Source organism: Ochotona curzoniae, unplaced genomic scaffold (assembly GCF_017591425.1).
Source record: "Ochotona curzoniae isolate NIBS_2020 unplaced genomic scaffold, NIBS_Ocur_1.0 contig_2692, whole genome shotgun sequence".
NCBI lineage: Eukaryota > Metazoa > Chordata > Mammalia > Lagomorpha > Ochotonidae > Ochotona > Ochotona curzoniae.
The window spans coordinates 14,154,604-14,181,332 of NW_024465556.1; the positions used below are offsets into that span (position 1 = coordinate 14,154,604).

The 26,729-nt window shown below is 43.9% G+C and overlaps 2 protein-coding genes across 5 annotated transcripts in view; both read right to left on the reverse strand.

Moving 5' to 3' along the window:
- RUFY2 (RUN and FYVE domain containing 2) overlaps positions 1-13,599 on the reverse strand; it is a 46,063-nt gene extending 32,464 nt beyond the window's left edge. Inside the window, exons 1-7 of one of the 4 annotated variants that reach the window (XM_040975848.1) lie at positions 13,514-13,599; positions 11,063-11,236; positions 9,947-10,064; positions 7,883-7,984; positions 3,774-3,897; positions 3,521-3,582; positions 1,562-1,627 (exon numbers count right to left, since the gene is read on the reverse strand). In XM_040975848.1, coding sequence (XP_040831782.1) covers positions 1,562-1,627; positions 3,521-3,582; positions 3,774-3,897; positions 7,883-7,984; positions 9,947-10,064; positions 11,063-11,236; positions 13,514-13,517 — 650 coding nt within the window. In that variant the 5' untranslated portion in view covers positions 13,518-13,599. Of the gene's footprint in view, positions 1-1,561; positions 1,628-3,520; positions 3,583-3,773; positions 3,898-7,882; positions 7,985-9,946; positions 10,065-11,062; positions 11,237-13,094; positions 13,399-13,513 lie in introns of those variants that run through there. The other 3 variants (XM_040975847.1, XM_040975849.1, XM_040975850.1) reach the window with 3 other exon arrangements.
- DNA2 (DNA replication helicase/nuclease 2) overlaps positions 11,213-26,729 on the reverse strand; it is a 45,935-nt gene continuing 30,418 nt past the window's right edge. Inside the window, exons 16-23 of the mRNA XM_040975845.1 lie at positions 26,437-26,526; positions 26,147-26,351; positions 23,253-23,342; positions 22,644-22,826; positions 20,021-20,167; positions 19,364-19,498; positions 18,275-18,332; positions 11,213-11,236 (exon numbers count right to left, since the gene is read on the reverse strand). Of these exons, the coding sequence (XP_040831779.1) occupies positions 19,430-19,498; positions 20,021-20,167; positions 22,644-22,826; positions 23,253-23,342; positions 26,147-26,351; positions 26,437-26,526 (784 nt within the window). The 3' untranslated portion in view covers positions 11,213-11,236; positions 18,275-18,332; positions 19,364-19,429. The remainder of the gene's footprint in view (positions 11,237-18,274; positions 18,333-19,363; positions 19,499-20,020; positions 20,168-22,643; positions 22,827-23,252; positions 23,343-26,146; positions 26,352-26,436; positions 26,527-26,729) is intronic.

Below are 26,729 nucleotides of genomic sequence, written 5' to 3' on the forward strand. Positions count from 1 at the left end.
ACCATTAATTTGTATGGTCTCCTTAGAGTTCTTGCTTCATTTAACTTAGATTTGAATACAGAAATTTCACACAAAGATTCCTAAATATTGTTAAAATTCTACTTTAAATCATTTTTGAAAGTTGAACTTCACACACTCACTTTATAATTACATAGCTTTAATCAAGCATATATCCAACGATGTGCAGTTCAAGATTGAGTCTATTTTCCCCTTCTATTTCCACACCTTGGAGATTGTTCAACTCGCCCATGATTTGAAAAATATGAATATGAGATACCCGATCACCTTTCTGTTAACACTCTCTCTTTTAAGCATATAGACAGAAACTATGTTATACCAAATGAACACACTTGTTTTTTGCATTGTTAAGTAGAACATGAATGGATACTATGCTGGAATTTACTAAACTGTACATCAAGGGGCACAGCCATTGTGGCACGTAGGTGAGCTGCTGCTGCGATGCCCACATCCCATACAGAGAGCAGATGTGGGTCCTTGCTATCCTGCCTTGCTATCTCTATGCTCAAAGTATGGCTGCTATGACTCACATGTGGCTACCAAGATTGTAAATCATGCCTAACATGACTTGGAATGTGATATAAATGTAAATGATTGAGATTTTGAAGTAATTGTCATAAAAAGGAATGTAAAATGTCAAAAATCAAATTTTTTTTACTATATTGACATAATACTCAGGGTATATTGGGTTATATAAAACATTATTGAAATGAATGTCTCCCATGAGAATGGCAGGGCCCCAGGTACTAGAGGCATCCCATGGCTGCTTCCCAGGGCAAGGGGTGCTGGTGTGGGAATCCAGGGCAGAGTAGGCACTCCAACAGGGGAGACGTGTGCCCCGAGTGTTGCCTTGACTGTGCCAAATGCCTGTCCTAAACTAGTCCGAAAATCTTGGACATTTTCTCAGCCAGGGCAGTCATTAATGGCTTCAAAGATCAGACAACGCAGAAACTACCACTACTGGTGACAAGGCCACAGTTACAGAGGAGACCCTTTGAAGTAAGAAAATGATTTAAAGATTTTATTTATCTGGGGCCCAGCAGCTTGGTCTAGCAGCTGAAGTGCTTGCCTTGAACACGCTGGGATCCCATATGGGCACCAGTTCTAATCCTGGCAGCCCCACTTTCCCATCCAGCTCTCTGCTTGTGGCCTGGGAAAGCAGTCAAGGAGGACCCAAAGCCTTGGGACCCTGTGCCCTCATGGGAGATCTGGAAGAAGCTTCTGGCTCCTGGCTTCAGGTTGGCTCAGCTCCTGCTGTTGTGACCACTTAGTGAGTAAGCAACAGATGGAAGATCTTCCTCTCTGTCTCTCCTCTTCTCTGTATATCTGACTTTGCAATAAAAATAAATGAATCTTAACAAAAAAATCTGAGTCACATCCTGCTGGAAATGAACTATCAGCAGTAAGTCTCTCTATTCTTAATTTTCAGGATCTAGACTCCCAATCACTTCTCAAAGATGCTTGGAAGAACAGACTGGGTCAAGCTGACCTTAAAGAAAAGTTTAAAAAAAACATAAACACAATAAGTATCCATGATACTTACTTTAGTTGTCTATTTAATTCTTCAACATAATTCTTTTGATCTAAAATGGCAGCAATTTGCACATTCCTATGGGGAGGGAAAAAGTAGCCAGTTATAAAGTTATCTATTAGTTGCAAAGAAACAAGTAAAAATTATGAAGCAGCACTTCCTTGTTTTTCAAACTAAATTCAAGAATCTTTGTAGGAACTTGGCAAGCAGTAAACTGTGCCAGCTCCAACTTTTATTGAATAAATCACTGGCTCATTTTAAATTTAACACAGTTACATTTTATTTTGAAGATTATTTTGAAAAGGTTACAAAGAGAGAGGGAGAGACAAATAAAGAGATGTTTCCATCTGCTGTTCATTCCCCAAATGGCTGCCGCAGTCGGTAGTGGGCCAGGTGAAATCTAGGAGCCGGGAGCCTTACGCTGATGTCTCGCCTGAGAACAGGGCTCGGACACAAGGCCATCACCCCCGTCAGAGGGAAGGCAGCCAAGACAAGAACTGGCACCTCCAAGGCTTTGCCTGCAATGCCACAGTGCTGCCCCTAATTCATGTACTTGAAAATAATTAAGCTCCAAACTAAATCAGCACTTAAAAGTCTTAAATAAGAAAATTCATCCCTTGTATCACAAAACATGATGACTAAACTACACTATTAAAATGACTCTAAATAAGATCTGATCAAAAGTCCTACTTTATCCTAAACACCCTTTCTTTTAAGTCATTTTTCTGAATTTACTTTAGAAAGGTTGTAAAAAAATAAATTAAGATTAAAATTAAAACTAAAACTGAAAGTAGGAAACAGAGGAGAAAAAAAAGAATGGGCTCAGTGCAGTAGCCTAGTAGCTAAAGTCATTGTCTTGCATGTACCATGAGGACGCCATATAAACACTGGTGTGTCCCGGCTGCTCCACTTCCCATTCAGCTCTCTGCTTGTGGCCTGGGAAAGCAGTCGAGGACGGCCCAAAGCCTTGGGACCCTGCATCTGCGTGGGAGACCTGGGGAGAAGCTCCTGGATTCTGGTTTTGGATCGGTTCAGCTCTGGCCATTGTGGCCACTTGAGGAGTGAACCAGCAGATGGAAGATCTTTCTCTCTGTTTCAATCTGACTTTCCAATAAAATAAATAAATCTAAAAAATATAACCAAAAGATTCATTTACCCGTTATGTAGTTTTTGTTTCCGTTTTTATTTTAAAAATACATTTTAAAATATTTTTTATATTCTCATAAAAAATACATGCAGAATAACTTATGAGAAAAAACGTACCAGGGATAGCACTGTGCCATAGCACATTAAGATACCACCTACAGTGTGAGTATTCCATATGAGCACTGGTTCAAGTTCTGATGCTCCACTTTGATTTAGCTCCATGTTAATGCACATGGGAAAGTAGCAGAGGCTGGCCTGATTCCTTGGCCCTTGCATCCTTGTGGGAGATCCGAAGAAGCTCCAGGCTCCCAGCTTTGGCCCTGCCCATCCCTGGTCATTGTGGCCAGTAGAGGAGTGAACCAGAAAATGGAAACTCTCTCTCCGTAACATTAACTTTCAAAAAAATAAACTTTATTTATTTATTTTTAATGTTCATGTAACAACTGTTTTTTTTTTTTTTAAGATTTTATTCTTTTTTATTTGAAAGACAGATATGCAGAGAGGAGGAAAGACACAGAGGAAGATCTTCCGTACGTTAATTCACTCCCCAAGTGAGTGCAACGGCTGGAACTGAGCAGATCCAAAGCCAGGAGCCAGAAGCTTCTTCCGGGTTTCCCACGTGGGTGTAGGGCCCCAAGAATTTAGGCCGTCCTTGACTGCTTTCCCAGGCCATAAGCAGGGAGCTGGATGCGAAGTGAAAGCTGCTGGAATTAGAACCCGTGCCCATACGGGATCCCGGTACGTTCGAGGCAAGGACTTTAGCTGCTAGACCACTGCGCCAGGCCCCCAAAAAATAAATTTTAAAAAGAAAAAAAAAATAAATACCTTTCTTTATTTCCAATATCGTCTTCATTCTTTAGGTACATGGAAAAATCAATCACTCCAACCTGAAGCAAACAAAGTTATTCTTATTTAAAAGGAAGAAGTAACACAGATTAAAGTACCTTAAACACATCAGTGAAATTTCATTCTTAGGTGGCCATTCGTGTTCCACAGCACTGTTGAGAACGGCATCTGAATCGAGCAGGAAACTGCAAACCAAAAGCCAAGGCTCCCAGCAGTCACTGTTCCCACTTACCTGTGAGTCTAAGTCCTCTCCCTTGACACACAGGTTAGCGTCTATCACGTTCAGGCCAACCAGCAGCCCGACAATTACTGCTCCTTCTTCCTCCATCATCAGTGCATGATACTCATAGAACTCACTGCCAAAACCCAAAGAAGAAAAAGCATCAGATTACAAAACTGACTTAGAAAAATTCCACAAAATTAGCAATTTACCATCCTAATCTAACTCTTACAAAAAATCCTGGTAGGACTTTTTAAAAATGTATATATTTATTTATTTTTATTGAAAAGGCAGATTTATAAAGAAGAGAGAGAGAAAAATGTTCCCAAGTGACCAAAACAGCCAGAGCTGAACCAATCTGAAGCCAGGAGCCAGGAGCTTCTTCCCGGTCTCCCCAACAAGTGCAGGTCCCAAGGCTTCTTCTGTCATTCCTTTCCCAGGTCATAAGCAGGGAGCTGGATAGGAAACAAGCACCTGGGACATGAATCAGCACCCATATTTGATCCTGGTACATGCAAGGCAAAGATTTAGCCACTGGGCCACTATGTTGGGCCCATATTTGAATTCTTAATAAATTTTCAATTCTAACATTCATTAAGACTATTAGGATAAAAACTAATATGGAATATAAAAATGAAACATTTCAAAGCTCATGTGCAAGTCAATGTATTTGATTGGCATATTATAAATGTTCTTAAAAGATGGATCACAGGTCCTGGCAATGTGGCTTAGTAGCTAAAGTCCTCGCCTTGAACGCGTCAAGATTCCATATGGGCGCCAGTTTTAATCCCAGCTGCTCCACTTCCCATCCAGCTCCCTGCTTGTGGCCTGGGAAAGCAGTTGAGGACGGCCCAAAGCTTTGGGACCCTGCAAGTGTGTGGGATGCTCGGAAGAAGTTCCTGGATCCTGGCTTTGGATCCCTATAGCATCAGCCGTTGTGCTCACCTGGGGAGTGAATCATCAGACGGAAGATCTTCCTGTCTGTCTCTCCTCCTCTCTGTATATCTGACTTTCCAATAAATAAATAAATCTTTAAAAAAAAAAAAGATAATTAAAAAAAAAAGATGGTTCACAGCCTAGCACGGTAACCTAGTGGCTGAAGTCCTTGCCTTGCATTCCTAAGGATCCCATATGGGCGCTGGTTCATTTCCCAGATGCTCCATTTCCATCCAGCTTCCTATTTCTGGCCTGGGAAAGCAGTCAAGGATGGTCTAAAGCCTTGGGAACCTACACCCACAGTTGAGACCCGGAAGAAGCTCTAGGCTCCTAACTTCAGATTGGCTCAGTTCCAGCCATTGCAGTCACTTGGGGAGTGAACCTGTGGACGGAAGCTCTTTCTTTCTATCTCTTCTCTGTCTTTTTAATAAAAATAAATAAATCTTGAAAAAAAGGCTCATTTAAAGACATTTATGAAACAATAAAAAATACAAAAAAATTAAAAATGTAAGAAAGAAAAAAAAGATAAAGATACTTATGAGTATCTATATTCTATGAAATGTCCAAAAAGACTCATAAAATAAGGTATATACTCAGCCATATAATTGTTTTTCTTTTTTTTTTTTTAATTTGATTTTATCTTTATTGGAAAGGCAGATATTCAGAGAGGAGGAGAGACAGAGAGGAAGATTTTCTGTCCTATGGTTCACTCCCCAGGCGGCCGCAACGGCTGGAGCTGAGCCAATCCGAAGCCAGGAGCCTCTTCCAGGTCTCCCACGCGGGTGCAGGGTCCCAAAGACTTGGGCCATCCTCGACTGCTTTCCCGGGCCATAGGCAGAGAGCTGGATGGGAAACGGCGCGGCCAGGATTAGAACTGGCACCCATATGGGATCCCAGGCGTGCAAGGTGAGGACCTTAACCACTGTGCCATTGCGCCGGACCCATATAATTGTTTTTCTAAAGATTTATTTTAATTTTTATTGTAAAGTCAGATATACAGAGAGGAGGACAGACAGAGAGGAAGATCTTCTACCTGATAATTCGCTCCCCAAGCAGCCACAATGGCCAGAGCTGAGCCAATCTGAAACCAGGAACCCGGAGCCTCCTGCAGGTCTCCCATGTGAGTGCAGGGTCCTAAGGCTTTGGGCTGTCCTCAGACAGCTGCTTTCCCAGACCATATAAAGGGAGCTGGATGGGAAGTGAAGAAGCTGGGATATGAACCAGTACCCATATGGAATCCCAGTGCATGCAATGCGACGACTTTAGTGGCTAGGCTCCTGTGCTGGGCGCAAAAAACTGTCTTTTGCAATGAAATGGGCACAACCAGAAACCTTATGCTTAGTGAAATAAGTCAGTCGCAAAAAGATAAATATTATGTTTTCTCTAATTGATGATAACTGATAAAACAGTTTAAAAAAACGTAATCTACAGGAAGATTAACAATTTGAGAACTGGTTACTGTTTACAGTTTTGTATACTCTTAGGAACACCAGGGGCTTGTTCCTACTTTCCAACTATTGAATTCTTTACCTAATGGAGTGTTAAGTTTGTGACTGAGAAGCAAACAAACAAAATGCCTTGCAAAAATTCAAAAAGAAAAAAAGAAGGAAGGCAGACAGAGGAAGGATGGGGAATTTGGAGGACAGGAGGAAGGTAGTCAGTGTGGGAAATACTACTGTGTTCCTAAATCTGCATTGTGAAACGTGAGCTTTGTTCACTTGAGATGTTTTCTCAGGTCATATGCGGGGAGCGGATCGCAAGTGGAGCAGCCGGGACACAAACAGGCGCCTAGACGGGATACTGATGCCTGATGCTTGCAGGCAGAGGATTAACCTGTTAGGAATTATTTATTATTATTCTCAAGAGGAATTTGCTTTTGTTGTTGTTTAGAAATATAAAAGTGAGTCCAGTGGGGTGCCATAGCAAACTAATCCTTTACCTATGGCACCAACATCCCTTAAGGGTGCTACTTTGAGTCCATCTGTCTTATTTCCAACCTAGCTCCCTGCTGGTAATCTAGGAAAGCAGTGGAGGGTGGCCGAAGGCCTTGGGTCCTGGCACCCATGTGAGATCCAGAAGTTCCCAGCCCCAAGCTTCGGGCCGGCCCAGCATGGCTGTTGCAGTCATTTGGGGAGTGAGCCAGTAGATAGGAGTTTCTCTCTCTGTCTCTCCTTCTCTCTCTGTATCTGAATTTGAAGCAAAAGAGAAAATATATATATTATATATGCACATATACATTTAAAACCGGAGACTTGTGAAAGAAATAGGACAGTCTAAGAATTAAGAATTCCAACTATTAATTATCATTTTAATTGACCTTCAGAACACTAGCAAGGACAGTCGCTAGAATTTAAGAAATGGGAAAACTAAGATGTAAAAACAGAGCCATAAGTAAAAACCAAAACAGGACCAAATTTTTCACATCATCAAAAAGGATGAATGCAGGGCAGCCACAGGTCTACTCATTCAAAGTATGTCCTAAACACATGGCTTTCTGTTTAAATTGGCTCCATCTGACACCGTGGCACAGCGGGTAAAGCTGCCACCTGTGGCACTGGCATCACACTGGGGCACTGGTTCCAGTCCCAGATGCTCCAATTCCTATCCTGCTCCCTGCTAACGTACTTGGAAAAGCAGTGGAAGATGGCCAGGGTGCTTGGGCCTCTGCTCCCACATGGGAGGTCAGATGAAGCTCTTGGCTCCTAGTTTTTGGTCAGCACAGCTTGGGTCACTGTGGCCATTTATGGAGTGAATGAACGGGCTGAAGACCTCTTCGTCCCCTCTAACCTGTCTCTCAAATAAATGAATACATCTTCAAAAAGAAAAATTGGGCCCACAGTACAATTGAAGACAAAATTTGAAAATTTAATATGTGAAAAGAAATTCAACTGCATATAACGTTTTAGCTCTAAAATCAAGTATAATTCAGAATGAAGTGAACTTAGGAATATATGCAGATTTCTCCTTATCGGCAAATTAGCTTACCATATTCTTACTTTAGTTTAGTTCCTGATCCATGTTATCCCCTACCATGTGTTCTTCTTTCTCATTTAACTCCTCTTTTAAACTACATGCCAATATTATTTTAATTTATATAGCCTTTTGTACTGCATCTTAAACATTTTTGAAAAACAGGATGGGGATGAAATAACAAATGAAAATAAGCCTGATTTACTGCTACTCACCTGAAGAGATCCCTCTGGATAATTAAGCAGCGCAGGTAGTCAGCCATCTTTTTCTGCATGAGGGCTAACCGCAGCCATGCTCTTGCACGACCCAGTGGGGTCCTAGAAACAAACAACTGCTCAGAACGACAGTTCTGGCCCAGAGAACACACACTGCATGCTCTGCTGCTGCTGGGCTCCACGTTCACAAAGACAGGTGTTCTCTTAGGGTTCTGTTTCCAATTTTATAATTTTAAAGTAATTTTTCAAGCATGTAAACAAATTCCTGGGAGGTGGTACAAATTTGTTATTTAAAGATTTCTTTAGGGGCCAGCATCGTTGTAGTGTAGCAAGTAAGCTGCCACTGGCTGTGACACCAACACTGGCACTCCACATGGCATCACTGTCCTGGGTGCTCCACTTCCGGTCCAGGTCCCTGCTAACAACCTGGACAAGGCAGTGGAGGATGGCCCAAGTACTTGTCCCTATATCCATGGGAGACCCGGATGAATCTCCTGCTGCCTCCCTGCTGTAGCCATTTGGGGTGTGTGTACCAGCAAATGGAATCCCTCCCTCTCTGTATCTGGATTTCAAATAAATAAACACATCTTTAAAAAAAAAAATGTTTGCCTTTTAATTTGAAATCCAGACTGACAGAGGTGGGAGAGGAAAAATGAGAGGGTGGAGAGACAAGAGAAATATCTTCCATCTATTGGTTCACCCTCAAACTGCAGTAAGAGTCAGGGCTGGGGCAGGTAGACAGGAAATCCAGCAGTCAGGATATCCACCAGGCCCCTAATGCAAATTTTTACAAAAATTATTTAGGGGCTGGCAATGTGGCACATGAATACACACACACAACGCATGCATGCACTCACACAGAGTTACAGGAACCCATGCTCTTTGGGCGTCTTCTGCTTCTCCCAGGCCATTAGCAGGGAGTTGAACTACTAATGGAACAGCCAGGATACAAAGCAGTGCCCATATAGGATGCTGGTATCACAAATGGTGCCTTAACCTGCTACTCCACTAGGCCAGCTCCCAAAAAGTGTCTCATTATAAACAGTATTTATCACTCACAGAAGTTCAACTTATATCTGAATACTGCAATAACAGCAAGAAAACACTATCTTATTCCCTATAAAATATAGAACTCTAAAGTGTAAAGCTATCTAAGAGAAAGCAAAATTACCTATCAGAAATTGCTAAGCATAAAATCAAGTCATTCACAAGAATGAAGATAATCTAATGGTAGCACTTACATTTTAACTACACCCAAATAAGCTGGCCTTAACACTTTATGCACGCAAAGCAATTTCAATATTCATGAGTTCTTAACTATAATACTCAAGTTTTTAGGACATTACACATATATTTGTTGGATAAAACAAACAGGAGATGTGATGGTCCCAATTTTTAGACACACAAAAATAACATGCCTGAGTTCCATGATCCATAAATGACTTATCTAAGAACTGCCATCCCCTGGGTCTGTGCCCTGAACCGAGCCCAGTTCAATCTTCAGCATGTGTTATTCCTACCCAAGGGGCCAACTGGCTCTGCACTTAAAAAACACAGGTGTTTAATTGTTACACTCTATCTAAAAGAGACATGTAATTGCCTGCAATACAGGGCAGAACTGAAGTGAGTGATAAAGTAGGAAATATTATGATAAGAGCCTTAAAAAAAAAAAGCAGTTACTTATTATTCAAGGGGTCAAGAGACACTTCATAAAGGAAATAGAACCGGAGCTGAACCATAACGAACACACAGAATTTTATCAACAGAAGAGAGGAGGGGGCATGCTACTGAGAGACGGGGAGCAAGAGTGACGCGTGAGCACAGCAGCTCTCCTGCCCAGGGTCAGAGGTACGCCGGCGCCCGGGGTCAGGGGTGCGCCGGCGCCCGGGGTCAGGGGTACGCCGGCGCCCGGGGTCAGGGGTACGCCGGCGCCCGGGGTCAGGGGTGCGCCGGCGCCCGGGGTCAGGGGTGCGCCGGCGCCCGGGGTCAGGGGTGCGCCGGCGCCCGGGGTCAGGGGTGCGCCGGCGCCCGGGGTCAGGGGTACGCAGGAACAGACTTGCTTACTTCAGGCCAGGTAGATCCCGAACACTGGCTCCTATTTCTTCGGCCTCTGGATATAGCTTCTCCACTAGCTCCAAAGGGCCCCAGATGGTTTTGTTATAACTCAAAAATGATTTTCTTACTGAAAAAAAAAGTATAGAAAATACAATGCACACAATGTCAGCCTATAAAACTGTAGTGACTTCTTAAATATCTAGTTTCAACATGTTTTGTCCAGCATCCAATTAGAGATATTTCCTTTCTTTTAATCCCTGTGCAGCCCCATCATGAGCCCGATACCTATCCTACCAGGGTTTTTTTTTTCTCCTACATCAGAAATACATCTGGAAGAAAACAAAAAGGAAAAAAAAAAAAAAGAAATATATCTGGATCCCTCCTTTTTTTTAAGATTTATTTTATTTTATTGGGAAGGCAGATACACAGAGAGGAGGAGAAACAGAGAGGAAGATCTTCCAGCCACTGATTCACTTCCCAAGTGGCCACCACAGCTAGAGCTAACCAATCTAAAGCCAGGGGCCAAGAGCCTCCTCCGAGTCTCCTACACGGGTGCAGGGTCCCAAGGCCTTGGGCTATCCTCTACTGCTCTCCCAGGCGACAAGCAGGAAGTTGGATGGGAACCAGCACCGCTGGAACACGAAACTGGTACCCATATGGGATCCTGGTGCATGCAAGGTAAGGACGTAAGCAACTAGGCTACCACATTAGGCCCTGGGCCCTAAATCTTAAAATTTTTACAAATACCTCTATAATTGTCCCAAAACATCAAAACCAGTTCAGAGTATGTATAATAAAAACAACAATCAAATATGGTTTCCATAAAATATTAACAGTAAGATGTTTTTTCCCCAAATAACCTACTCAGTATTTTTAAATTTCATATAACAGTAATTATGACCAAAAAAAAACCCAAATTCTACATTTTCAAGGCTATTTAAGGTGAAAAGGGTAAGGGCCAGCATTGAGGCATAATAGACTAAGCATCTGCCTGTGATGCCGGCATCCCATGTGAGCACTGATTTGTGCCCCAGCTATATCAGATCCAGCTTCCTGCTTGTGGACTGGGAAAGATGGCAGGGTGGAGGGCTCTGCGATCACTGTTTTTGCTCGGTCTGGAGGTACCTTTAAGCCCGTGTTTCAGGCAGTGTTCCATAACAACGAAGAACTGCTGCAGGGGCGGGTAGTCAGAATCCAGAGTGCGGCCGAAGCTCAGGGCAGATTCAATGAGGCCTTTGATGCTCAGCTTAGCCATGTTCAACAAGTTGGCTCTCTCCACAGCTGTGGGGTCTCTCGTAGCTGAAAACACAAGAAGGCAGTCCAACAGCATCGGCAAGGCAACGAGAAACAGCCTAACGCCCCCTTCCCCAGTGAAACCGACAGCGGCTTGCTTCTTCTGGAGGCTGTGGGACCTGAACAGTTTGAATAAAAACACACTCCTAGATAACTTTTCTTCATGATTCTCTCACACATATCGGAGAAAGACTACCCTGCCCGCAGCACCAAGGTTTCCAAGTGACGCTTGAGCCCTGCAAATTTGTACTGTCCTGTGTTTTCATTCCACAAAGACTGAAAAATAATTTTCTTTGGAGGTCACAGACAACAGGTCAAAGGGTCTCGTGTGAAAGCTGCATAGCAGGCACTATCTGAAGAATTTCAACTAACAGTAAAAAGCACTTACAATTCTAAGATTCTTATATCAACCCATCACAAACAAAATAGGTAAGATACACCAGGAAATCCAGAAAAATGGAAGTGACTCCATTTTCCAGTTTAATTGTCTTGCTTTGTCATTCTCACTGTTACTCTGCATAACATGATTTTTTTTTAAGACTTAACTATTTTTATTTGATAGTCTGAGGTGCAGAGAGGAAAGACAGAAAGATCTTAAATTCTCTGCATCACATCCTAAATGGCTGTAACAACTGCAGCTGAGCAGAGCTGCCCCCCTGGAAATTCTTCTGGGTCTCTCTCATGGATGCAGGGTCCCAAACTCTTGGGCCATCCTTTTCTGCTTTCCCAGGCCACAGGCAGGGAGCTGGATGCGAAGTGGAACAGCCAGGACTTGAACCAGAACTCATATGGGATGCCGGCACTTGAAGGTGGAGGATTAGCCTGTGGAGCCACAGCACTAGCTACCTGTATTACATGACTTCTAAAGTGCTCTGCTTTTCCACACAGTGTGCTACCACGTTAACAGAAGCACTTCAAGAAAAACCCTTATTTTTGATTACTATTGTCAGTTTATGAAAATACTTTCTTTCCAACAAATTTTATTCTCAGGTTACTTAGACATTCAGATGCTGCCTGGCAAGAATTACCAGATGACAGCAGAAAGCGATGACAAAACTGAGTGAGGGCAGGCACTGTGGTGTAGTGGAGTAAGCCACAGTTTTCATCCAGCTTCCTGCTAAAGCATGCTAGAACGCAGATTTTTCCCAAGTGCTTGAGTCTCTGCCACCCACATGGAAGACCCTGCAGGAGTTCTGGGCTCTCGGCTCTTGCAGGCATTTGGGGAATAAACAAGCAGATACAAGATCTTTCTCCAAGCAGAGGAAAACAAACACTAGAGAAGATTAAAAATAAAACCTGAGATGCAGAAAGCACCAAGTATAACATCGCATAATCTCTTGACAAATTCAAAGATCCAACTAGGCAAGGTTTCCATATCTCTCCCCTCTGCCCCTGCCACCGGACACAAACCCCAGAGTTTACAAGGATTTAGTACTCTAATTCTGAATTCAGTCGGGCGTGAAATCGGCCACAGAATCCTGGGCAGAGCGTGGCTGCACCTGTGAGGACCCAGCAGGCGGTGGGAAATGTCGCTACCCACTACGGTGCTATGGCTCCCCCTTTATTCTAGGGAGCGAAGCGACCTGATGTCTCATGATTCATGGCCATTGTCATTTTTCTGATCAGTGTCCATCAGCACAGCAAAGCGCCACGCGACCGCTATACAAAGGGCGGCTTTGCGGCTTGCTGGAAAGTAGCCGCAGCAGGGCACCCGCCGAGGGGCCACGCCCCAGCCGGGCCGCAGGTGCGCCCAGACGCCGCAAAGGACCAGGCAAGCCCAGGGCTGCAGCCCCCGGTCTTCTGCCCCTACCCCAAGGCCACCCAAAGGCCTGCAGCCTCCCCCACGACCCTACGGCAGGCTCACCCAGCGTCCTGCACGGCATCGCTCCCCCTCTGCCGCCCTCGGCGTCGGCAGCCCAGGCTGAGGCCTGAGCTGCGTCTTCCCTCCGCCACCCCCAAACCTGGAAAGTCATGGCTTGTCTTCGAGTGTTCTTCCACCCGGAGACGCCCAGGCCGGCCCACTCCCACGAAGCCGGCGGACCCCAAGTCCTCAGCCACTGGGCCCCAGGGTGGAGGCGGGGACGGGAAGGAAAACGAGGGGGGTGCGTTGCCATGGCGACCCTGGGAGCCCCCGAGTCCCGGGCTGCCCCCGCCCACCCCAGATTCGGGCCCCGACGAGGAGTTGGCGGCCTCAGTGCTCGGCTTCCCAGCTACCCCTTAGACCAGGCGCTCTGCAGCCCGGGACGTAGGGCCGGGGTTCCGTCCCTGGCCCGCTCCCCTTACCCATGGCAGCGTCGCGGTCGCGAGCAGGGCCTCCCCGGGCCTGGCCAGCAGCTCCCCGCAGGCGCTGGGCGGCCACCACCGCATCTGCAGGGGTCCCTGTGCGGCCCACAGCGCCCCCGGCGGCGGGAGGACATCGTGCGGCTGCGGAGGGCCGCGGCGCCCGGGTGGGGCTGGGGCCGGTGGAGGGTGCAGCAGGCGCGGGGTGGGACCTGCTCAGGCCGCCCGGAGAAGCCAGGAACGTGAGGCTCGCCTCTGTGTGAGGACCCGGAGCTGGAGCCTGGGTCCTGCAGACCATCAGTGGGTCGCCCAGGGCCTTTCGCCAGTCGCGGGGGCTGGACTTGCCAGGTAGCTGGAGTCACTGTAAACGCTGCCATCATCCAAGGTTTGTGGCGAGCTCGGCACAGCTGACCTCCTTCCTTGCCCCTTCACGAGCTCCCGGAGGACCCAAAAGGATTTAGAAACTGCAAAGCAGCTAACAGTGGCAGAAATGTGCCGAAACTGTGTAGACAGCCCCAGATCACGGTGGTTAAGTCCACCGGGAGCTGCAGGTTCCTGAGGGGCTACAGGTGAAACTAGTGTTTCCTGTCTCAGGCAGGCAGAAGTTTAAAAAAGCTTCAAGGTTAGGAGACACACCAGGCTGTTGTATCAGCTTGGGAATACCTGGTTACACCTGCAGCTGCGGAATGCTGGTGAGCTAGAAAATAGATCCATGTATTTCCTGTAGTTGTCCAGCCTCTCTCTGACCAGTATAAAATTGTTTATTTTTTAAAAACATCTTTGCGTTTTCGGGACTGGTGTAGTGGCTTAACTGGCTAATCCTCCACCTGCGAGAACCAGTATCCTATATGGAACCCAGTATGTGTCCCGGCTGCCCCACTTCCCATCCAGCTCCCTGCTGTGGCTTGGGAAAACAGCCTGGCCCAAAGCCTTGGGAACCTGCATCCACGTGGGAGGCATGGAAGAACCTCCTAGCCGTAGGATTCAGATCAGCTTAGCTCCATTGTGGCTATTTGGGGAGTTAGCCAAAGATCTTTCTCTGTCTCTTCTTCTTGCTCTAAAATCTGCCTTTCCAAATAAAATAAATCTTAAAAAAAAAAAAACAAAAAAACAAAAAAAACCCTCTGGGCTTTAAATCCCCTTCATTATGACATAATGAATAAAAATATGTAAAATGGGCTTGGATTGTGGTTTAGCAAATTAAGCTGCTGTGTGGGATGCTGATAGTCCATAGGAGGTGCCCTTTCAGCTCGTCTTCAACCTGCCTCAGCCCCAACCATTAGAGCCATCTGGGGAGTAAACCAGTGGTTGGAAAGGTTCTCTTCCCCGTTACTCTTTTTTAAAAAAAATTGAAAGAATACAAAAACTCAGAAAACATAACAAATGGGAAAAGAAATGCAGAGAATGGCAAAAAAGTATGGTTTAGGGAGCATAAAAGGCCTGGCAGTTAAAAATTGTTTGAGGGCCTGGTGCAATAGCCTAGTGGTGAACTCTTCACCTTGCTTGTGCCTGGATCCCACATGGATACTGGTTGCTTTCCCAGCTGCTCCACTTCCTAACCAGTTCCCTGCTTGTGGCCTGGGAACACAATGGAAAATGGCCTAGCGCCTTGGGACCCTGCACCAAAGTGTGGGTGACTGGGAAGAAGTTCCTGGCTCCTGGTTTTGGATCAGCTCAGCTCTTGGGGAGTGAACCAGCAGACAGAAGATCTTCCCTTGTCTCTCCTCTATGTAAATCTTGACTTTCCAATGAAAATAAATCTTAAAAACTGCTTGAAACACAGTAATACAGTGAAAGATCCTCCAACACGGGTGGCTAACTCCCCACAGCCAGGACCTGGGCTCAGCCCCTTGCTTTGGCTCTTGCCTCACTTCCTGCCTCAGACTCTGGAAATCAGCAGTGATGTTTCGAGTAGCTGGGTTCCTGCCATACACATGGTGACCTGGATTCCTCCCCAACTCCAGGCTTTGGTCCAACAGCTGAAAGCTCTTTCCATTTTTCTGCCGTTATCTTACTCTCCAAAAAAAAGTTTATATGGTTATAATACTATACAAGTCAGAATTAAAGAATATCTATTACAGCCATGGGCTCAAACCTATTAGTGGGCTGTGAAAGCAATTTTAATAGGTTGCAATCAGTTTTAATTTTTAAGACTTGTTTTTATTGGAAACGCAGATTTTTACAGAGAAAAGAGACACAAAGATTTCCAGTCACTGGCTTACTCCTCAAATAGCTGCAACATTCAGAATTGAGTCAATCCAAAGCCAGGAAGCAGAAGCCTCTTCTGAGTCTCCCACATAAGTGAAGGTCCCAAGACTTTGTAACCATCCTGTACTGCTCTCCCATGCCACAAGCAGGGAGGTGGATAGGAAGTGAAGCAGTCAGGACACATATGGACACAGTCGATGCTCATATGGGATGCCAGTGTTTGCAGGCTGAAGATAAGCCAACTGAACCATTGCACAATCTCCGCAGAAACTGATTTTTAATGGACTAGACTAGGGAATATCAGGATGTATCACATCTAGAAGATTTATAGAAGTGTTGCTTCAGGTACACACATGCACATACTGAGTCATGATGTAAGATACCTCCTATGGCAGTCATTTGGCCCAGCAGTTAAAAGGCAGGTTAGTATATCCATATCCCACATTAAAGTACCTGGATCCACCTCTTGAATCCAATTTCTTAGTATTGCAGATCTTGAAGGCAGGAGTGATGGCTCAAGTAGAAAGTCTCTCGGCATTAAAGAATTGGAATGGGTTCTTGCTCCCAGCTTTGGCCTGGCAGAGCCCCAACCATCACAGATGTTTGAAGAGAATGAACTAGCAGATTTGAAATCTTTTTCTCAAATGTTATACGTTGGGGTTTGGCATGTTACAACTTGCAGATCCTCCACCTCCATGTACTGACATCCCCTCTGGGCATCAGTTTATATCCTGCCACTCCAGTTCCCATCTAGCTCCCTGTTTATGGCTGGAAAAGCAGTAGAGGATGGCCCAAAGCCTTGGAATCCTGCATCTAAGGAGGAGACCCGGAAGAAGCTCTTGGCTCCTGATTGGTTCAGCTCTGGCCTTTGTGGCCAATTGGAGACTAACCCAGCAGATGGAAGATCTTTCTCTGTCTTGCGTTCTTTTAAAGCTGCCTTTCTAATGGAAATAAATGAATCATATATATACATATATATATTTCTTGGTGTAGGAATTGTGGCAGGGTAGGTGAACCTGCTGCTTGGGATCCCACATTCTATATTGGGAGATTTGGGATCATGTTTGTGATCCAGCTCCCTCCTCATGTGCCTGGCAGACAACAGATGATGGCCAAAGTACTCAGGTCCCCGTTACCCAAGTGGGAGACCCAGATGGAGTTCCTGGTTGTACCTTGTCCGGGCCTGGCTACTGTGGACATCTGGGAAGTGAATCAACAGATGGAAGATCTCTGTCACTCTTTCAAACAAAAAAATCTTAAGAAATGTCATTTCTTAATGTGAAATGAATTTCACTGTTCAAAATTTTCACAAAAATCATGTACTTCTCTGCAATTAGAATGAAAAAATGTTTTAAAGAAAGCAAAATCATGCCAAGCCTTTTAAGACCAGAGAGCTGTGAGAAAAACGGTGCCATTTACAGAAATAGAGATCACAAGAGTAAGGCATTGGATGAAAACAGAAATCTCTATTTTCTATGCAATGAACTAGAAGGCAGTTATATAACCACAGCCTGGAAGACAGGGTGGATACAGGCTTGGCAAAGAGCCACCCAGGTGAAGGCTGCAGCCAGTGACTCTCCAGGGACAAAGAAGGGGACCACACTGGACACAGAGCTCCAGGGAGCACTTGCCTTTGAGAGCACGATGAGAAAAGCAATTGAGTGGGAGCAGGGAAGGCTCAGGAGGCACAAAATGAAGTATGGAGGAAGCCACAGAACGGCTGTGTTGCATCCCCACCCTGGCTTCACCCATTCATGAGGAACACCTCCTCTAGGTGAATGGTGACACTGATCTGAGTGCACACAGTGGGATCCCCCAAAATGACAGTGGTTGGTGGCCACTGCGGTCCTTGGTCCTTAGCATGGATGATACACCTGCGCTGCACTGGGGCCCCTAGAGGGCCTGCTCTGGGTTTAACCTTCCACTCTGAGCGTCTGGCCACAGCAAGTAAATGCTAAATTCTCAGATGATGAAAAGGCTAGGATGCTGTGACTAAAGCATCCAAAATGACAGGAAGCTGCAGCTGCTCCCCCTGGTCTTCATGGGACTTTCAGGTCCTGTAAGGAAGCTGTTCCTGACTAAACCCAAAGAATCATGTTGCTCATCTCACTCCCAGGATCTGAGATCAGTTGAGCTTTCTCCCTGAATCACAGCACATGAGTGATATCTAACCAGTCCTTAAGCTCCATCACAGCAACTATGATCTGTTACCTCTACATGATCAAACCCATCCTGTGCCTCCCTCACAGCTCTCTTTATAGAGCCCATCAACGTGGCACAGCGGGTTAAGTGTCTGAAAAGGAATGCAGATTCCAATTGCAGCTGTTCCACTCCCCAGATGCTGATAATGTGCCTGGCAAGGCAGCAAAAATGGTCCAAGTGCTTAGGCCCTTGCCACTCACGTGGGAGAACTAGAGGGAGTCCCAGGCTCCTGGCTTCAGCCTGGCCAGCTCCAACTGTTGCAGCTATTTGGGGATGGAACCAACAGACAGATTCTCTGTCACTCTCAATAACTCTGCCTTTCAAATAAATAAATACACCTTAAAAAATAAATACCTTCTTATAGGATCAGCACTCTTCGGTTCAGCTATATAAGGCAGGACCAATACCTCACCTACCACAAATAAAAAGATGTCAAACAACCCTAAAAGTAATCATTATTAATTAGTAACAATGAATTGACTGGGTAAAATCAGTAGAAAAAATTTATTAACTAACAACTTAACTTTAAAAAAAAAAGAGGTAGAAGCAAGTATTTTAACACAACAACAACAAAAAAGCCCTCAAAGAGAGGGACTGCTTTCCCACCAGGAAATGGACACACTGAGGTAAACTCCCTTACCACACACAATGCATCACTTTGAAATAGCTGTTTTGTACCATCAGAACAATTGAGAAAGGTTCCAACTAGGGAATAAGTCAATGTGAAGGAGTGAAAACAGGGCTATGCCTTTTCAATTTATCAATTTAGAAAAGGATTCTGTTCAAAGACAATTATGAATTGTGTTCTTTCATATAAAAATCTACCCCCGGAATTCTGATGATTGAAAATAAAAAAGGAGGATAGCACAGGGAAATACAAAATGAACTGGAAGCAATCAATTCACAATTATAATTTAGAACACCAGGCTTAAGGCAAAAACTTATCTAATACCATAAAGCAAAGTCAGGGGGGAAAAAACTGGCAAAATAGCCTTTGGACCAAGGACCTCAAATAACAGAGGGGTCGCTTGTACAATTTCATAACAGATTGTGTTTAGATTGTAAAGACAAATCAACTTTATATCACCTTTCAAATAAAATTTCACAAACATTTGACAAAATTAGTGATAAAATTTTAAAGCTTATAAAGTTCAGATTCAAAGTAAATCCATCTTGAAAGGGGTTAAAATTTTAAATATTTCTTTAGATAATGTACAAATTCATTTATAGAACTGATGAATTCAGACTTTATATAGCCTGGGGTAAACCTATTCTACAAAAACACTGTTAAACAGGTTTGGCAGTAGGATTTCCAGGTTTAGTAAGATTCTTCCAGAAAAATAAATAAATAAGCTACTAAAACACTGAACACAGTGCATTTCCCTCATTTTGTACCCTTTGGGTACGTGTTATTTTCACAGTTTAACTAGGCCTTGCTTTCACCTCACACTCAGATTTCAAATACCAGGCCTAGCTAGTGTGACAATCCTTTCCTAAGAAAACAGTTCTTTATCCTCTTTGAATATCACCCAGGACGTAGCAAAGACTTTCATCCTCTCTTGATGGAAGGTCCATGATGTAAAAGAAATTAAGGAAGATACATTAAAACTCTTATGACATTATTATTTAACATTTTGTAATTTGGCTTGTATCAGAGCAAAAAAAGGGGGAGGGGTAAAGATCTTTATAGCATTCTACACATAAGTTAGGTACTTAAAATCATCTACCAAAAAATTAACCTGCTATATTATAAGGGACAATTTTTCACTTTTTAATACAATGGGTTTGTCCTAGATTTTTCAAAAAACTAAATTTGGGGTGGGGGGCCAGAATGGCTGTGCAAGCATCCCACCAGAGCTGGTCCCAGGACCAGGCATCCAGTGCCTCTTTTCCTCCCCTGTTTTATGAACATTCTTCTCTGTCCACTTCCTGCTTGAACTGTTGGCCTAACATTATCTGCAGTGAATTGTTTTCTATTTCCTTCGGACAGTCAGCTCTCTGAAACAGACCCATGGAAAACATACAGAGCTTTCATGCACACAAGCACATTTTAAATGCTCACTGTAGCAAAATCAAATGTGCTCATGACTAAAAGGATATGAGTTTTTCCGAGTTTAGATGACAAAGCAGCTTCTCCAAGGGAGGGTAGCGGTTGAGTGAAGGCACACAGCCCACCAGAATCAACTTGTGCTTGGCTCTGGTTATAGCAACGTTAAGACGGCGCCAGTCTTTCAAGAGCTCACCAAGCTGTAAGGGAATAACATTTTCAGTTATTTCAAACTTCTTATTATATTTTCTTTTGTCCTGAAAAAGAACATAATTGTCTTGAATTATTTTCCTACTTTGTTAAAAAAAAAAAATTGTTTTTATTATACTGGGAGATTTACAGAAAGAAGATGAGAGAAAGATCTTCCATCTACTGATTCACTCTCCAAGTAGTTGCAACAGCCAAAGTTGGGACGATCCGAAGCCAGGAAGGGCCCAAAGCTTTGGGCTGTCCTCGAGTGCTTTCCCAGGCCACAAACAGGGAGTTGGATGGGAAATGGAGCAGCCGGGACATGAACGGGTACCCACATTGGATCCCTGAGCTTGGACATGGAGGATTAACCAATTGAACCATCACGCTAGGCCCTATTTTCTTTCTTTCAGATACAAATTCCCAGAAAGATTCATAAACACATTGCAAATGCTAGGCAGTTGGAAACCCTTGTGCACAGTATTAATGTAATGCATTTTTATGTTGTGATACCCTATAGTCATGACTTTAAATCAATAATTACATATGCTAAAAATAAATGACTGATGTCATCTCCACTCACTGTAGCCCCAGCTGTAATAGTAGTAAAAAGCCGTAACACTGAAAGATTTAGGGAATGGTTGAGTATATTGTGACACATTTATCCAATGGACAACAGCACAACCGTCACAACAGAATGAAACTGGTTTCTGTGTACAAACCCACTTGGCAAGATGGCCAAGCCAATTAAGTGGAACCAGCAAAGCTCACAATCCTGTGTATATTATCTCGGTTACCAGAAATCCCAATATATGAATATATATAAGAACTGAGAAGGTGAGAGATACAAATGAAAAAACAAAGACCTAGAATTATTCAGACTTGAAAAGGAAGCAGGAAAAAATGATCAGCATCACTAATCATCAGAGAAATGCACACAGGAGTCACAATGAGAAATTCGCACACTCTAATTGTATGAGCTACCATCAAGACAGAAAGTGCTGGTGAGGAAAGGAGGAAGCCCTTGCACGGCACTGCTGGGAACACAGATTAGTACAGCCATCGAGAAAAAGAGGGTGCAGGTCCCTCAAGAGCTAGTACAACCACTGTGTGACCCAGGAAGCCCACTCCTGCGTATATTTCCAAGGGAAATAAAATTAATCTGTCCAAGAGACATTTTCACTCCTGTGTTTACTTTAGTACTATTCATAACAGCCAAGAAATGAAACAACCTAAGTGTCTGTCAACTGATAAATGGATAAAGAAAATGTGTCCAAGGCTGGCATTATAGCACAGCACATTAAGCCGCCACCTGCAACAATGACATCCCATATGATACCAGTTCAAGTCCCAGCTGCTTTACTTCCAATTCAGCCCCCTACTAATGTAACTGGGAAAGCAGTGGAAGATGACAAATCTTCCACTCGGGCTCCTGGACCCACATGGGGAGACTGTTTCCTCTCTTCACTCAGGAACAGACTTGGTTCTTCCAGCGTTCTGCAGAGTGAACCAGCATATGGGAGATCTCTACTACTCTGCCTCTCCCCATCTCTGTCACTCTTGCCTTTCAGAGAACATAAAATCTGAAAGCAAGCAAGCAAGCAAGGAAAGAGGGAGGGAAGAAAGAAGGAACAAAGGAGGAAGGGAGGGAAGGAAGAAAGGAAAGAAGGAAGGAAGTAAATGGCCTTTTATATAATACAATACTACGAAGCAGGAAAGCTGGTCATCTGTAGAAATCTGAATGGAACTAGAGGTCACCGTGTTAAGGGACATAAGCCAAGCACAGAAAACAAGTGCCACATAATCTCACTCATATGTAGAGTCTGAGAAGGTTATCTCACGGAAGTTGAGAGCATAACAGCCACCAGAGGCTGGGGAGAGCAGAGGGAGGCACTAAGATAAGATAGGAGTAAAAAGTTCTGGTGTTGCACAGTACAACAGAGTAACTGCGGACAATAACGTACTGCATATTTCTCTTTTAAAAAGCTAGCAGAAAGGTTTTTGAATGCTTTCACCATAAAGAAATGATAAATGTTTAAGACGATAGATATGTTTACTTTGGACACTATACAACGTACACATGTATTAAGGCATCAGATGGTATGCCATAAACATTTACAACTTCTATGTATCAACTGAAAATTCATTTTTTAAAAAAGAAATGTCACATGCTACAATATGGAAGTTGCTGGCTAAGTAAAACTAAGCCAGCCACACAAATAGTATACAATTCTACTACTATGAAGTACCTGAGTTGTCAAATCCAGAGACAAGAGAATGGTGGTTCTGGGGCAGAGGGAAGGAGGAAATGAGAGCTGGCTCTGTGTATAGAATCCCAGATTTGTAAAATGAAAAAGTCTTAGAGATCTCTGGATCAGCAATATAAATAAGCTGAACACTGGGATCATACACTTAAAAAGGATCGAGATGGTAGCTTTACTTTTTTAAACAACTTATAAAAAGAAAGAAATATCCCAATAAACTCACAGTTCCATCCTTATTACTTCTAACAAAAGACACAAGGACAATACTTTTGTCTCTTCCTTGGTATTTGTCTACTGTGTTTACTTCCACCATGCCAACTGAAGAATGTGCCAATAAATCACTGATGATCTTTAACTGCTGTCGGTACGGTGCAATGATACCAATATCAGAGGGATTACATCCGGCCTGAACAGAAAAGAACAAAATTTAAAGTAAAAAGTCCTGACTTTCAATTTTAGCATTACTAAATTTAATCAAATATTTATAGTATCATAAACATTAATATATGTTTTAACAGATGAAGCTATCTCAAGAAGTACACACAATTATTTAATTTGCTGAAAATCTATTGTCAATATCTATCCTCAGGTAGTGATTATCCTTTGATTGTTAGAGGATTCCAACAGTGTAAAAGCTTATATGCCACTACCATACAAAACTCACTCAGAATTAAAAAAAAAAATTCCACTCTCTGCTATCACTTAACATATTAAGTTTTCAATTACAAACCATAGTGCTTCAGAACAGTATAATTATAATTAGAATTATCTGATGTTACAAAGAGGTGTCCTAAATGGAAATCATATTAATGATTTATAAATTCTTAATTACCTTAATAAATGTTGATGTCAGGAAAACAACGAGTTTGGCTTCCGTTATATTGCTCACACCACATTTTTCAACTTGCTCTGGTGCTGGAACCTAGAAGAAAAATACACAGTTTGCTTGTAACACCAGGTCAAGAGTTAAGTGTACCGTGGAAGCAGGTGTTAGGGCAGGGTCAAGATGATGCTTACAATGCCAGCATCGAATATGAGACATCCTGCATTTGAGCTTCAGCCCCTCTGCTTCTACTCCAGCTTCCTACTAAGACACACTTTAACAGGTTCGACTGCTTGGTCCCTGCCACATACATGGCAGACTTGAGCTGAGTTCCAGGTTCTTGAGCTCAACCTGGTCACGTCTTGGTTGTGGCAAGAATTTTGGAGAGTTATCCATTAGATAGAAGGTATCTGTTTGCCTCTTTCACATGAAATTAAAGGTAACTAACTAAATTTAAAAAGGAGAGTACACAATGGACAGGTGGACATAGAGAATGTTTACCGAGATTAAAGACAGACACAGATATAGCTCCTGCTGCTGAATCACTAAACACAATTCAGGGCTATGCCAGGCAAAAAAACAATTCAGGGCTATGCCAGGCAAAAATCAGGAGCCTGGAATTCACTCAGGTTTCCCTTGCGAATGGCAGGGATCAAGTTCTAAGCCATCAGTTGCTGCCTCCCAAGGTATGTATGAACAGAAAGCCATAGTCAGGAACAGGAAACAGAAGTCACACCCAGGCAGTCTAATGTTGGACATGAAAGTATCTTCTGCAATTTAACCTTCTGAGTTATGATATACAAATTGATCGTATGATGTCATTATCTGGTATGGGAGTGCTGCTCGAGGTCCTAATTGCTCTCCTGCTGATTTAGCTCTTTACTGAAGCAACTGACAGAGCCGATGACCTGAGTGCTTGGGCCCTGGCCACCCAAAGGGGGAGCCTGGGTGGAGTTCCTTGCCCTGAGCTTTGGCCTGGTCCAGAGATGGCTTTTGCGGCTAATTGGAGAATCAACCGGTGGACGAGACATTTTTCCTTCTTCCTCTGTCACTCCCTCACTCTCTGTTACTCTATCATATATAAAGTTCAAGGTGGGGATGGCAAGGTGAAAAAGCATACTATAGCACTGGAATATCATATAGTGCTATCTATATCTCAACTGCTCCACTTCCTATCCAGCTCCCTGCTTATGGCCTGGGAAAGCAGCAAAAGCTGGCTCAAGTCCTTGGGACTCTGTACCCTTGTTGTAAGGAGTTATTCGAATAGCTCACCCTGGACCCATTTCCTCTTCCTCACAGCTCACTCCACCAACCAGGCATTTCACCAGAGAATCCCACCCCCAAACCCCCAGACCCATTCCCAACTCCGCCCACTTACCAATCATTCTTAAGTAATCACCTGGTACCTGTCCTCAAGCCCTCCCAATCCCAGCCCCCACACCTTGCAGGCTCACCTGAGCAACAAAAGGGCCCCCACGTGTGGCTCTATCTCTCTTCTCCTTCTGGCCTCCTTCCACCTCTTCCTCCCCCTTCCTCCTTGCCTCCACACCACCCCATCCCATTCCTGCCCCGCTGGAATAAATCTCCTAAGATACCTCGTTGCGTCTGGTGTTTTCAGCTCACAGTAAAGAACCAGGTTGCAGGAATTAGCTGTGTGTAATAATATCATAAAAACCAGCACTCTAACTTTTTCAAATAACTAACACTTGTGGAAGACCCAGAAGAAGCTCCTGGCTCTTGACTTTGATTGGTTCAACACTGGCTATTGCAGCCATCTGGGGACTAAACCAGCAGATCTTTCTGTAAGCCTGCCTTTGCGATTAAAAAAAAAAAATCTTTTTATTTACTAATTTTTATTGGAAAATCAGATTTACACAGGGAAAGAGAGACAAAAAGACCTTCCATCCGCTGGTTTACTCCCCAAGTAGCCGTTATCAGGGGTGCTGAGCCAATCTGAAACCAAGAGTCAGCAGCTTTTTCTGCGTCTCCCGCATGGGTGCAGCGTCACAAGCATGAAGCTAGAAGGAAAGTGGAGCAGCTGGGATATAAACCAGCGCCCATATGGGATCCCAGACGTGCAAGGTGAGGACTTTAGCCACTAAGCTGTAGAGCGGGGCCCAAAATAAATCTCTTTTTTTTAAATTTAGTTTATTTTTTAGTGGAAAGTCAGATACACAGAAAGGTGGAGAGACAGAAAGGAACACCTGTCCATCGATTCACTCCCCAAGTGGCTGCAATGGCTGGAGCTGCACCAATCAAAGTCAGGAGCCAAGAGCCTCTTCTTATGGGTCTCCCACATGGGGGCAGCATCCCAACAGTTTTGGATCGTCCTCAATTGCTTTCCCAGGCCACAAGCAGGGAGCTGGATGGGAAGCAGGGCCACTGGAATTAGAACCAGCGCATATATGGGATCCCGGCATGTACAGGGTGAGAATTTTAGCTGCTAGGCTACCACACCGGGCCCAATGCTAAACCTTTCAGAAATGACTCTGCTGGGGTCAGCATTCTAGTGTAGTGAGTGGGTTAAGCTGCTGCCTATGATGGCAGCATCCCATGAGTGCCGGTTGGAGAGCCAGCTGCTCTACTTCTGAAGCAGCTCTCTGTTACCAGTGTACCTGAGAAGACAGTACAAGATGGCCCTCCACCCACATAGGAGATCTGGAGTAGCATCGTCCGATGGAGAGTAAACAGTGGATGGAAGATCCCCATCTCCCTCTCCCTCACTCTTGTTCTTTCATTCTTCTTTTGAGTACATATTATATTTTTAAAAATCTCCTTGCTGAAGTATGAGAACGACCACCAATTCTGACTAAGTCAGAAAGCCCCAATAGAGCACACGGTATAGGAAATGAAGAAATTGAAATAGGACAAGAGAAAAAAATCAAAGTGTTTTTGTTTTTTACCTTGCTTGTATTAAGAAAACAAATAGGGATGTTTGGTTCAAATACTCCGAGCAGCCAAGGATTATCAGAATAATCAGCATAGAATTCCAGTTCCAGCTTCACATCTTTGAACTTGGGCAGGTTTATCATGGCATTGGCCACCTTGTCGGAGCCGCATTCCAGCTTTCCCTCATAGGTCAGCTTATTGCTCAAGGACATAATTTTACTAACAGAATGAACAAAAAAGTGATTTAAGTTTCAATAAATGACATTAACTAGAAAATTACAGTTAACCCCGAAACACATTTTACCTGTTCATTCTGTATTGTACAGTTAATTGCACAACAGCATTCTTATTCCTCTCCAGCCTCTTGAATAAGCTTTCACTCATGCCAAGCTCTCTGTCAAGAAACCAAATTAGCACTTATCAGTAAACAGAAAAGGATGATTTTAGCAGTACTTCACAAGAATTCGGGGGCCCATGCTGTGATACAATGGATTAAGTTACTGCCCACGATGCCGGCACCCTGTACAAAAGCAGTGGTTCAAATCCTGATCACCCTGTCTCCATCCAACTTCCTGCCAATCAGCAGATAGTAACACA